General features: G+C 39.4%; 1 protein-coding gene across 3 annotated transcripts in view; it reads left to right on the top strand.

Annotated features, from left to right (window-relative positions):
- Nucleotides 1–5,847, top strand: part of MRPL22 (mitochondrial ribosomal protein L22) — a 37,375-nt gene extending 31,528 nt beyond the window's left edge. For all 3 annotated transcript variants that reach the window (XM_082622529.1, XM_082622528.1, XM_082622530.1), the window contains one exon: nt 5,554–5,847. In XM_082622529.1, coding sequence (XP_082478655.1) covers nt 5,554–5,765 — 212 coding nt within the window. In that variant the 3' untranslated portion in view covers nt 5,766–5,847. The remainder of the gene's footprint in view (nt 1–5,553) is intronic.
- The last annotated feature ends 7,304 nt before the right edge of the window (nt 5,848–13,151 follow it).

Here is a 13,151-nt window from a genome sequence, read left to right as displayed (position 1 = left end):
AGCAGTTTTGTAATCAAACAGATGTTGATGTCAAAGCAAAATTTTCTCAATCTGCCAAACCTGCATATAAGAAGGACTGTTTTACCTAAAGATATTTTAAACTCAAGATATGGGAACTGCTACTCTCCAAATGGAGGGTAAAAGGCTGAATCATTCTGGGGGAAGGTAGCTGTGCCTTATAGTTTTTCAAAAATTAGAATTTTAAGAAAACATCTAAATTGCACTTTGTCATATAACTTCTGCTCTACTGGAGGTATTTATTCTGATTTAGTTAATATCTTACCTCAACTCACCTGGAATTGATGCTGGCAACCACACCTACTTCTGAAATTCAAATGAGTTATGATTTTCAACTGAAATATCTTATTTTAAAGATGAATCTTTTTTCTTTTTTTCTTTTTTTGCGTGTTATGTGGGCCTCTCACTGTCGTGGCCTCTCCCGTTGTGGAGCACAGCCTCCGGACGTGGAGGCTCAGCGGCCATGGCCCACGGACCCAGCCGCTCCGCGGCATGTGGGATCCTCCCGGACCTGGGCACGAACCCATGTCCCCTGCATCAGCAGGCGGACTCTCAACCACTGCGCCACCAGGGAAACCCTAAAGCTGAATCTTGTATAACTAGTTATACTCTTATACAGAAGGGAATCAAATGGCAACTCAGAAGATGCAGTCCACAGTAATTAATCATAAGCATTTTCTTCTGGGAGCAGCATGAATAAATAATGCTAAAAGGACCCAGAATCATTGGAAGAGATGAAATGAAGAGCAAGACCGTTTGCTTAAAGCCTCTTGGTGACCTTTCCTGCTCCATGACTGAATATGAAATCTAATTTATTTAATTTTGTTCAATTTTATAGGAATATTGGATTCTTAGCTGATAGGCAACATTTCATAATGGAAATCAGATGCAAGTGAAATGGAATTTGTGTTAAATCCGTTTCAACAGTTGTAGTACTGTTGAGGGAGAGGGTGAGGAGCTTAATCCTGTCTTCCCAAATGAAGGATCAAAGTCCAATGTTGCCTTTAAGCAAAAATCAACTTAACCAGTCCCATGCGAATGGTCCTTTAATGCACTGGTCTCTTTATGCACATTTCTGCTGAAAAACATCTGCCCCTCCTACACCTCCCTTTCATATAGTTCTGGGTCAAAATCTCTTTTCTTAAGTAGGGCTAATAAGATTTGTCTTATGGATTTGTCTTATGATTTTAAAAACTCATTTGCTAAGTATTTTGTTGCCTAATTCCATTATGAAGGAAAAAGAGATGAGTACCCCCAGGAAGATGAAGTATCTGACCACGACACATCAGGCATTTTATCCCTGTATTTGCTAAACTTCCCTGGTAAGAATCATCTGAGATTCTTATTAAAGATACAGATTCCCAGGCCTCACCACAGACTTACTGAATCTGAAACCCCAGGGGAGAGGCCTGGGTAAGTTTTATTCATTCTTACCTATAAAATGTGGGAAATGGATTTATCTTCTTACAGTCTTTGAAAAGGCCTAGACATTTTATTCCATAGACTTCTTTTAGAGCTTTGAAAGACTAGTTACTTGTTGGCTACTGTTTCGGCTCAGCAATAGCTCTTTCAGTCCCCTGAAATAAGTAAGTACAGGCATTTTAAGGGACTTGCTTTTTTGGTAGCATACGTTCTCATTATGTGATAATTCCCTCAAATGCTTGTCATCAGTCTAAAGCTAATACCTGGTGTTGCATGACCACAGACTTTGAAAGTTCATTTCCTTTTCAAACTTACAATGATGACTAATGACACTGTGAACAGGCCTTAACAACTGGACATAGACTAATAAAATGTCACTGCTTCATGATTCATGGCATCTATAGTACTTCACTTCAGGGAAAGTGAATGACTGACTTTGTAAATCAGTTTTCTGGGCTAAGAATGATGAAGGGGGAAGGGGGAGCGTTTCTAAAGTTAAAATGTCAAGATTCGTATTTACCTAAATACAAGTAATAGGAAATATTGACAATGTTTTAAATACATGGTACCTGCTGGGCATTATCTTTAGAAGAGCATTATCTTGGGCATTATCTTTAGAAGGTCGTTTCCACTTTGGAGATGTCTTTATGTTTTTTCTTTCATTCAAAAAGTATTTGAGTGCCTTCAGTGAGCATACCACGCACACAGTTAGGTGATGGTATATCTTTTATAGCAATTTAAAACATTTAGCACAAGTAGTTTTGTTCTTTGACAGTAATAGCCCTTTGGAAGAATACATAAATTGTTCTCCCTAGTTGGAACAAAACCATGTATTGTATGTACTTGGAAAACTTTGAAATTTATTTTAGAATTTGAGCAAATTTACCAGAAATCTGTACTGAAAAAATGATATTAATTAGCACAAGTTGTATTTCAAAATCATTTCTGTTCCTTATGGGGCATGAACTTTGGGGACAATACAAGAGGAGTGTAAGTTTTGTTGAGGAAGTAACTTTTACAGGTGAAACATGAACACTTACACAAGGTAGCATATGGTTTGGGACCAAAAAGAGTAACAGGTAAATGGTATTGTTGGAATAGAGAAGAGGAGGTCAGTATAGGTTAAAATAGTCATGGAGATTTTCTAGAAAATTTTGGCTTTTAAAGATACGCTTTTGGGATCTGAAGGAGTGTACAAGAGGAAAAATTTTCAAAGTGAGGTAACCAGTTAAGCCAAAGGCACATAGGTTGGGATGAGCAGTAAGTATGTGGTACAGTGAGTAGAACAGTGCAGAGGAAGTAGAGGCTTGACCTAGAGGAGATGAAATTGAAAAGGTGAACATGGCCTAGATTCCAGAGGGCTGAACATGGCAAGCTGTGGCATTTGGTTAAAACAGTATTGAAGAGGAAACACAGGAAGTTTTTGGGTAAGAGATTTATGTTATTAAGGCAGTGTTTTAAGACTGTTAACTCTAAGCATTGGTTTTGAAATTGTGCTCGGAGGCCTCCAGGGGTGGGGCCTGGGACAAGCAGAAAGGCTTCTTGATATCTTGGTCACTGCTGTATCCTTAGAGCCCAGGATGGAGCTTCACACCCAGCAGGAACTTGGAATTTCTATATGTTGGGTGAATGAATGGCAGCAGTTTTAGATCTACCCTCACCCATGTTTCATTCTTAACAGATTCACCTGAAAGTAGGCGTCTATGTATTGTTTCATTTAATTGAAATGGTTGTGTACTAAAGCAGTCTGAAACGACTCCACGCTTCCAGTTCAGGGGCCACGGGTTTGATCCCTGGTCAGGGAACTAAGATCCCGCATGCCGTGTGGTGCGGCCAAAAAAAAAAAAAAAAAAAAAAACCAATTTGGAATTTATATTCTAAGCCCTGATTTCATTCAGATGTCTGAGTGGCTGTGTTGGGTATTCCCATTCCAGAGTGTTAAAGAATCCTGGTGTTTCAGAAGAATTAGTGTTTTTGTTTTGACATAAAAAAGGGATAGCATTATATGCATAAAGGTAAGCAGATGATATTTTATGGATTAAGGAGGAAATCATAACTGGCATTTAGCAGGTATTGAGTGTCTTCTCTTATGTGTTTTGGGAGAGATGGAAGGAAAATGATAGTTAACGTAGACCCTGATAGGGCTGATCATTGTGTTTTGATAGATTATGTAGTCCTGCACAGTTAGCTAGTTTTGATACTTCCTTATTCTCAGGGTATTTGCAAATTGGTGCTCAGATTGGGTAGAGTAGCAGTTTTGGATAAAATTAGCTATTATGTTTATAAAATCTTTTTAGAAGTTTCTACACTCTTCCCAGTGTCACTGTTTTTGTTTGTAGGATTCCTCCTGACAAGTGGATTCAGGGCACCTGGTAGTACTTTATTATAAAGTGATTTGTGTAATGCTGCTTTTTCTTTGGAAAAATTTAAAAAAATTTTTATTGAGGTGTAATTGATGTATAACATTATATTAATTTCAGGTGTACAACTGAATGATTCAGTATTGCAAAGTGATTACAAGTCTAGTTAACATCTGTCACCATACATAGTTACAGAATTTTTTTTCTTGTGATGAGAACTTTTAAGATCTATTCTCTTAACAACTTTTAAATATGCAATACGGTATTATTGACTATAGTCACCATGCTGTACATTACATTCCCATGGCTTATTTATTTTATCACTGGAAGTTTGTACCTTTTGACTCCCTTCACCCATTTCACCCACCTGCCCCCCACCCCCATCTTTGGAATTTCTTATATTCATTTCTTTAATGCCAGTAGATGAAGTTGATAAAAGGGTAGTAGTTCTCTCCTTATCTCACTGAGACCCTAGGCAGTTTTCTTAATCACTTTCATCCTTAGCTTTCTCTTTGGCAAAGCTAGGGTGCTTCTGTTGAAACTATTTCATGAGAGGTTTGTAGTTAGAGGGTTGTGGAGCACATACTTTGATATGGTCCCTGTAATATAAAGTTCTGTCACAGTAAAAGAATGGTGAGTATTGAAGTGAATTAATTTGCTACATATGCTATAGATTTTGCCTTTTTAAAAGGCTTATTAAATTAACTAAAAACATAAGACTAAGTAAATTCAGAAGGTAGTAGAAGGTAATTACTACCCTGATTTACTGTGGGTGAACAGGTTTCTTCTTGTACTGTTTAAAATGTTTCTTCAAATTTTGCAGGGTCAAACTTTGACACGTTGAATCGGGGAGGGGAGATGAGGGGACAGATGTGATACAGGAGTTCCTAAGCCTGGCTGTGAATCAGAATTGCTTGGGGTGGGGCGTAGTGTTGTTTGCTCAGGATTTAATTTTCAAAGCCCAACCCAAATATAGAGTATCTAGAGATGGGATCTCAGCATCAGCATTTTAAATATGTTCCCTAAGTTAGTTTGATGTAGTAGCCTGAGGACAGCATTTGGGAATCATTGGTTCCAAAGGAACAGTTAGAATATAATACAGTTAGAATAAAATCAGAAGGTCTTCCCTCAGCCTCTAGGGCTTTGTGTAATCTTGCCTTCATCTCTGATCTTGTCCCCTTGTTTGTATCACTCTTTTCCTTGCTTACTGTGCTTCATCAGGTTCTGTTCCTGAACCAAGCCAAGCATGTTCCTACCATTGGGCCTTTGCACTTGCTGTTCCCTCTTCTTGGAACACCTTGCCCCTAGATATTTGCATGAATGATTCATTCTGGTCTTGGATCAAATGTCTCTTCCTCAAGGATGCCTCTTGACACCCCCCAGTCTGAAGTTGCCTCCCAACACCCCATCAGTCTCTTTCACATCACTGTTTTCTTTTATTCATAGCACTTGTCACTAACTAAAATGATCATGTTTATTTTCTCTCTTTCTCCTCTAGAGTGTGCACTGCACAGAGCCAGGGACCTTGCTATTCTTGTTCACTCCTATTTCTCCAGCACCTGTAGTAGAGCCTGGTCCTTAGTAAGGAAGGACTCAGGGTATACTTGTCTTGAGACAAACCTGCTCTAGCCAGCCTGTGAGCCATGTAGTCTTAGAATCCAGTTGAGGAAAGGGCAGAAATTGCTCAGCTGATCAAGCTGTAATCTTGTGGATATAGTTGTTTCCTATAATTTTCTTTTTCTTCTCTGTCTAGCTCAGTCCACCTCAGGGCGAGGCCAGTACCTGAAACGCATCCGATACCATGGCAGAGGTCGCTTTGGGATTATGGAGAAGGTTTTTTGCCATTATTTTGTGAAGTTGGTGGAAGGCCCTCCACCTCCACCTGAGGCACCAAAGACAGCAGTCACCCACGCCAAAGAGTATATCCAGGAGCTTCGCAACCGGACCATCATTCACACTCTATGATGGGGGTATTAAGACTCCACAGTGTATATATTTTACCATTTATTTCCTAAAACCAACAAAAATTAAAGACAGATGCTTTTTATGATTTGTCATTGAATTATTGAAATATAAAGTACAACTGCTAGTTTTATATGGATATTTATAAAGCTCTCCCCATCTCTCTTGAGCCTCTGGGTATATTTTATGTATTTGCAACTAGCAATGAGAAATCACCTTTAAACATAGTGACAGACTGTAATTCAGAAGGCTTTTTTGAGTGATGTTTGAAGGCAATGTTAGCTTTCTAGCTTGTGCCCTGCAGGTGGTACTTTTGATACTGGACTTGAGTAGAAAGTTACAGGATAAGAAAACTTGTCCTTATTATTTCACCTGATTTTTCTCCTGGAACTGGGGGAGGGGGTGGTGGACAGGAGCATCCCTGCACATTGTTTCAGTGAAGTATTTTAGGGCATTCTATAGTTCAGTTTTTCCTTTCACTGTTGGCATAGGCCAGTGGATGAGGGATTATATTTTCCTTTACTGTTTTAGCAGTAACTTGAAATTACAGGAGTTTATTAGATATATTAATCTAAAACTCCAAAAACCATTTAACTTAGAAAGTTTTATTTACTTAAATAATGACTATTTTTATGTCTCCTACCAACAATGCTTTCTATTGCTTGGTTGTCTCGTTTAGGATTGATTCATTTTTCAGAGTGCATTCAATTATGGAGAGAGGAATTGAACCAGTCTCAGCCTTGCATTCTAAAATAATTGATATTTTTAGGACATTCCACCTGAAAGCGGAAGAGTACACTTTCTTTTTCAAGTGCACATGGAACATTCTCCAGAATAGATCACATCTTGGGTCACAAATCAAGCCTTGGAAAATTTAAGAAAATTGAAATCGTATCAAGCATCTTTTCCGACCACAACACTGTGAAATTAGAAATCAGGTACAGGAAAAAAAAAGTAAAAAACACAAATACATGGAGGCTAAACAGTGCACTGCTAAATAACCAAGAGATCACTGAAGAAATCAAAGAGGAAATAAAAAAATACCTAGAAACAAATGACAACAAAAACACAACGATCCAAAACCTATGGGATGCAGCAAAAGCAGTTCTAAGAGGGAAGTTCATAGCAATTCAAGCTCAACTCAAGAAACAAGAAAGATCTCAAATAAACAATGTAACCTTACAATTAAAGCAACTGGAAGAAGAAGAACAAAGAAAACCCAAAGTTAGTAGGAGGAAAGATATCATAAAGATCAGAGCAGAAATAAATGAAATAGAAACAAAGAAAACAGTAGCAAAGATCAATAAAACTAAAAGCTGGTTCTTTGAGAAGATAAACAAAATGAATAAACCTTTAGCCAGGCTCATGAAGAAAAAAAGGGAGAGGATGCAAATCAATAGAATTAGAAATGAAAAAGGAGAAGTTAAACAGACACCGCAGAAATACAAAGCATCCTAAGAGACTACTACAAGCAACTCTGCCAATAAAATGGACAACCTGGAAGAAATGGACAAATTCTTGGAAAAGTACAACCTTCCAAGACTGAATGAGGAAGAATTAGAAAATATAAACAAACCAATCACAGGTGATGAAATTGAAACTTCAATTAAAAATCTTCCAACAAACAAAAGTCTAGGACCAGATGGCTTCACAGGCGAATTCTATCAAATATTTAGAGAAGAGTTAACACCTGTCCTTCTCAAACTCTTCCAAAAATTTGCAGAGGGAGGAACACTCCCAAATTTGTTTTACAAGGCCACCATCACCCTGATACCCAAACCAGACAAAGATATCACAAAAAAGAAAATTATAGATCAGTATCACTGATGAACATAGATGCAGAAATCCTCAACAAAATACTAGCAAACAGAATCCAACAACACATTAAAAGGATCATACACCATGATCAAGTGGGATTTATCCCAGGGATGCAAGGATTCTTCAGTATATGCAAAACAATCAATGTGATACACCATATTAACAAATTAAAGGATAAAAACCATGTGGTCATCTCAATTGATGCAGAAAAAGCTTTTGACAAAATTCAACACCAATTTATGATAAAACTCTCCAGAAAGTGGGCATAGAGGGAACCTACCTCAACATAATAAAGGCCATATATGACAAACCCACAGCAAACATCATTCTCAATGGTGAAAAACTGAAAGCATTTCCTCTAAGATCAGGAGCAAGACAAGGATGTCCACTCTTGCCACTATTATTCAACGTAGTATTGGAAGTCCTAGCCACAGCAGTCAGAGAAGAAAAAGAAACAAAAGGAATACAAATTGGAGAAGTAGTAGTAAAACTGTCACTGTTTGCCCATGACATGATACTATACATAGAAAATCCTAAAGATGCCACCAGAAAACTACTAGAACTAATCAGTGAATTGGTAAGGTTGCAGGATACAAAATTAATGCACAGGACTTCCCTGGTGGCACAGTGGTTAAGAATCAGCCTGCCAGTGCAGGGGACACGGGTTTGAGCCCTGGTCCGGGAAGATCCCATAGGCTGCGGAGCAACTAAGACCATGCACCACCACGACTACTGAGCCTGTGCTCTAGATTCCGTGAGCCACAACTACTGAGCCCGCATGCCACAACTACAGAAGCTCGTGTGCCTGGAGCCTGTGCTCTGCAACAAGAGAAGCCACCACAGTGAGAAGCCCGCGCGCTGCAACGAAGAGTAGCCCCTGCTCACTGCAACTAGAGAAAGCCCACGTGCAGCAATGAAGACCCAGTGCAGCCAAAAATAAATAATGATAATAAATCATAAATAATAAATAAAAATAAGGCAGTAGGTGGCACTCACTTCCCTCTTGTTAGCAGAAAATTGTTAAGAGTGTTCAGCACTACCTGGTTCTCGTTGATACACGTGTTTTCATTGACAGTAGGCCCTCTGTCCACAGCCCTAGTCCGGTGTTTCTCAAACGTTTGTATGTAGAGGAAGAACTTGGGGTGCTTGCTTATTAATGCAGACTTCTGGGTTTCGCCCAAGAGATTCTGATTCACTAGAAATCTGTTTTAAACAAGCACTTGCAGGTGATTCTGTTGTAGGGGACTGTACTTTGAGACTATCCCTCTAGTCACATGAAGAATGTAGCTTTAGTGCCATGTTTTAAGATGGCATTAATTATAGATACCATTTACTGGGACCTCATTATTTGACATGCTCCCTGCTATATTTTACAAATAACTGTCTGAGGGTCACAGTTTGTGAACATTGGAGCTATGATTTAAACTCTAGGTTTAAGTACCTGGTTCTGCATACCTAATGAATATACAGGTATGTTTCTGGGCCTCTGCAGTTACCTTAATGTGTGGGTAAAAAGGCAAAGAGCTCAGTGGGGTAAGCCACTGAGGTTTAGGGCAGATTCATTCTGGGTCCTAAGCTATTATAGCATGGAATCATGGAAATAACACGGGAGTGGTGGAAAGCGAACTTCATTCTAGTCCTGGCATACTCATTAACCAGAAGAAGCCTTTGGGCAGGTCTCCTCCCTCCCTGGCCTCCATTTCATTCATCTAGAAGATAAGAGGCTCAGTGTTGTCTGTAGACCACCTTCTTCAGAATCACTTGAAGGTCTTGTTAAAAGATCCAAATCCCTGGGCCCTATCTCAGAATTAGTGAGTCAGGATCTGGTGTGGGAGACCAGGGGGTTTGCACTTGTAATGAATGCCCCAGTGAAGTGTGGCTAGAGAATCAGTGGGCCAGAGGGTCTCTGGGCTCTCTTTCAGTGCAGATGCTCCATGAGTTTTAGCCTTGAGGTTTTTTTTGTTTGTTTGTTTGTTTTGTTTTGTTTGCGGTACGCGGGCCTCTCACTGCTGTGGCCTCTCCCGTTGCGGAGCACAGGCTCTGGACGCGCAGGCTCAGCGGCCATGGCTCACGGGCCCAGCCGCTCCGCAGCACGTGGGATCCTCCTGGACCGGGGCACGAACCCGCATCCCCTGCATTGGCAGGTGGACTCTCAACCACTGTGCCACCAGGGAAGCCCTAGCCTTGAGTTTTGACTTCCTCGGGCGTGACTAAAACACGCCAGATGGTGATGTGGACTCCGTAACTATAAATTACATAAATGAGGTTGCTGCTTCATCAGGCTGTTAAAACTGTTTTGAAAGAGTTAAGGACAAAACAGATCTTAGATTCTAATGAAGAAAGTTTGCTTGTGATCTAAGATTCAGCCTTTATTTGGAACTGCTTCTAGTTTGTTAAAGTGTACTAATTGCTAACATGCAGCACTAGGTACCTAACACTGTTTTAAGCACTGTATATATACATTTTCTCAATGAATCTTTCCCATTGTGACTGTTGCTAAGTACATCTGGTTAGTTTCCGTGGCTGAGAGTGCACTTTCTAACATAAATTAACATTTTGGTCCCCACTTAAAATTAACTTTACATGGTTCAGAAACTAATGCCTTAATTATTCTTTAATGGCAATATCTGAATGTTTGTGATTTCCTTCTTTCTTTGTCAGAGAATTATGATAGATTTAAACTTTTTTAGTTGGTGTGTAGCACATTCAGGAAGTGCACTGATCATAAGTTTAGCTCAATAATTGATCAAGTGGTGAACATGCCCAGGTAAACAGGTGAAGAAATAGAATGTGATAGCAACCCTGAGTCCCCTTCATACCCCCTCCCAGTCACTACCCACCTATCCAAAGGTAACCATCACCCCGACTGCTACCATGATAGATTTTTTTTTTAAGTTAACTTTTGTTTTCTTTAACTCAACATAATTTATTGGGCAACTGTTATATGCCTGGTGCTGAGGATACAGGTAGTGAAAGAGGAATCAGCCCTTGCTCCTGGAGCTCACACTCTGCTGGGAAAGGCAGAGTAATTCAGTAAATCACTAATTACAAGTCTTCACTGTGCTGAGTGTTACGAAAGCAGAGGGACATGGGCCTATGGGAGCAGACATCAGGGTGCCCTGGAAAACAGTCATTGGATTTTTGGGAAAGTTTATTTTCTTAAAGATACAATGAGGGGAAAGGGTAAAATGACAAATGTCATATGGATCAGTAAAGGGTTATGTTGTCAGAATGCCAACTTGGGTTTTGTTTTCAACTCTGTAAATGTTAGGACCACTTCATCCTTCCAGAAATAAGATGTGGGATGTGTGATGCTGATGGGGAATATACTGTCTTTGGAGCTGACTCAGAGTTACCAAACTTTATGAGGCTCCAGCTAACACTCAGTGGAAAGGCATGCGAAGTGAGTATACTGCAAACATTGCAAAATAAAAGGGATATGTTTTTCTATGTGATGAAAACGATTAGATTTTTTTCCATGCATTTCATTTTAGTACAGAGGTTGTAATTACAATTTTAGTTGATTAAGAAGAACTCAGTCACATGTGTGGGTTTAAAACAGGAAATGTTTTGGCGTAGGTGAGCTTCCAGAAAGATTTTAAAGCAGGAGAAAACTATGTAGTTTTGTCTATGTAGATGACATTATTAACACTTCTAGGAATAGACACCTCTTCTTAACCCACTGTCTCTGATATAACTGTCTAGGGTCAGACCTCTGTATAAGACAGGTTCTAGCCTTTATTCTTAAGCAAACCAGCCTACTCTGAGTTATGTTAGTACATAACTTAGGATTTATCTGTATGGAATCACAAATACATTGGGTCAAAGAGAAAATATTGGAAAATGAATCATACTTGTGCAGTCAAGTAAAATATTTTTTATGTTTGTCCAATAGGGACTTGAATGAATTTTAATTTTCACTTATGGCCCAAGGAGACTCATAAAAATTCCACTCTGGAAAGTAAGGGATGGCAATATTAATATCACAAAGTGGAATTTAAGGAAAAGGCATAAATGAACCTAAAAGCGTTGTTGAATGCACATATGGAGGAATACATTCTGCAGTCAATGTGAAACCATTTCTAAACCTCCTGAAGGTCATCGAAAAGTTCCAAGTTTCCATAGTGGACCCCAGCATAAGAAATGATTTAAGTTCATTTTCTCTGGCCACAGTTCTTGCCTCTTCCTATATCCATGATCTTTGCAGTGTGACTTTGCAGCGCCTCTTATTATGAGGTGGAGTCTGTTCTGACCTCTTGAATTTGGGCTTACTTTGTAATAGAATGTGGCAGAAGTGACAGTTTGCAGGTTTTCAGCCTTGGCCCTGTTTACTTCCTCTTTCTTTCTTGGACCTCTGCTTCTCCATGTAAACAAGCCCAGGCTGATCTGCTGAAGGACGAGAGACCACGTGGAAGAGAGATGTGGGCCCCAGCTTACAGCCAGCCAACCACAAAACACCAGAGAGCCCAGCAGACATCAGCACAGCTGCAGATGCAGCAAAAACTGATGACAGAAGCATGAATGAGCCCAGGTGAGAATAGGTTAGCCACCACAAACTGACCTACAGACTCATGAAGAAATTAGTAAGTTCTTATTGTTTAAGCCACTGAAATTTGAGGTAGTTTGCTACATAGTAGCAGCTGTGATAAGTATTTCAAACTTTGTACTCTTAAGGAGAATACCTATCCTTTTCAAATGTCCATAACAATTTGTATAATTGACTCTACAAATTTTAGATTCTACAGTTGTAGACTCTAAATTGATTCTACAATTGTAAAATTGATTTACAAAGAAGACCTCACATTCTCTCAAATAAGAATTATATAGACCACTTTTAAAAAAATTATTTTTGTTTATTTTTGGCTGCATTGGGCCTTTGTTGCTGTGCGTGGGCTTTCTCTAGTGATGAGCAGGGGCTACTCTTTGTTGCGATGTGCGGGCTTCTTATCGCAGTGGCTTCTTTTGTTGCAAAGCACGGGCTCTAGGTGCACGGGCTTCAGTAGTTGTGGCATGTGAGCTCAGTGGTTGTGACATGAGTGCAGTAGTTGTGGCTCGTGGGCTCTAGAGCACAGGCTCAGTAGTTGTGGTGCATGGGCTTAGTTGCTCCGCAGCATGTGGGACCTTCCTTGGCCAGGGCTCGAACCCATGTACCCTGCATTGGCAGGTGGATTCTTAACCACTGCGCCACCAGGGAAGCCCTAGGTCACTTTTTAAAACCATACTGCCCTAAAACCAGAAATTTGTTCTTAAAAAGAAAGTTTAAGCATAATCTACTTGATAATAAAACACTCCTAATTCTTGGTTCTTTGCGGGAAAGAATCATTGAAATGGACAGATCTTGTAAGTCCAGTAAGAAATACAAATGATACAAATAGCCAAGACATGGAAGTGACCTAAATATCTGTTAGTTGGTGAATGGATAAAGAAGATGTGGTATATATATACAATGGAATACTACTCAGCCATAAAAAATAATGAAATAATGTCATTTGCAGCAGTATGGATGGACCTAGAGATTATCATAGTAAAGTAAGTCAGAAAGAAAGACAAATACCATATGATATCACTTTT

Source organism: Mesoplodon mirus (genome assembly GCF_964341445.2).
Source record: "Mesoplodon mirus genome assembly, chromosome: 5".
NCBI classification, from domain to species: domain Eukaryota; kingdom Metazoa; phylum Chordata; class Mammalia; order Artiodactyla; family Ziphiidae; genus Mesoplodon; species Mesoplodon mirus.
This window is presented reverse-complemented; position numbering and strand designations above follow the sequence as displayed.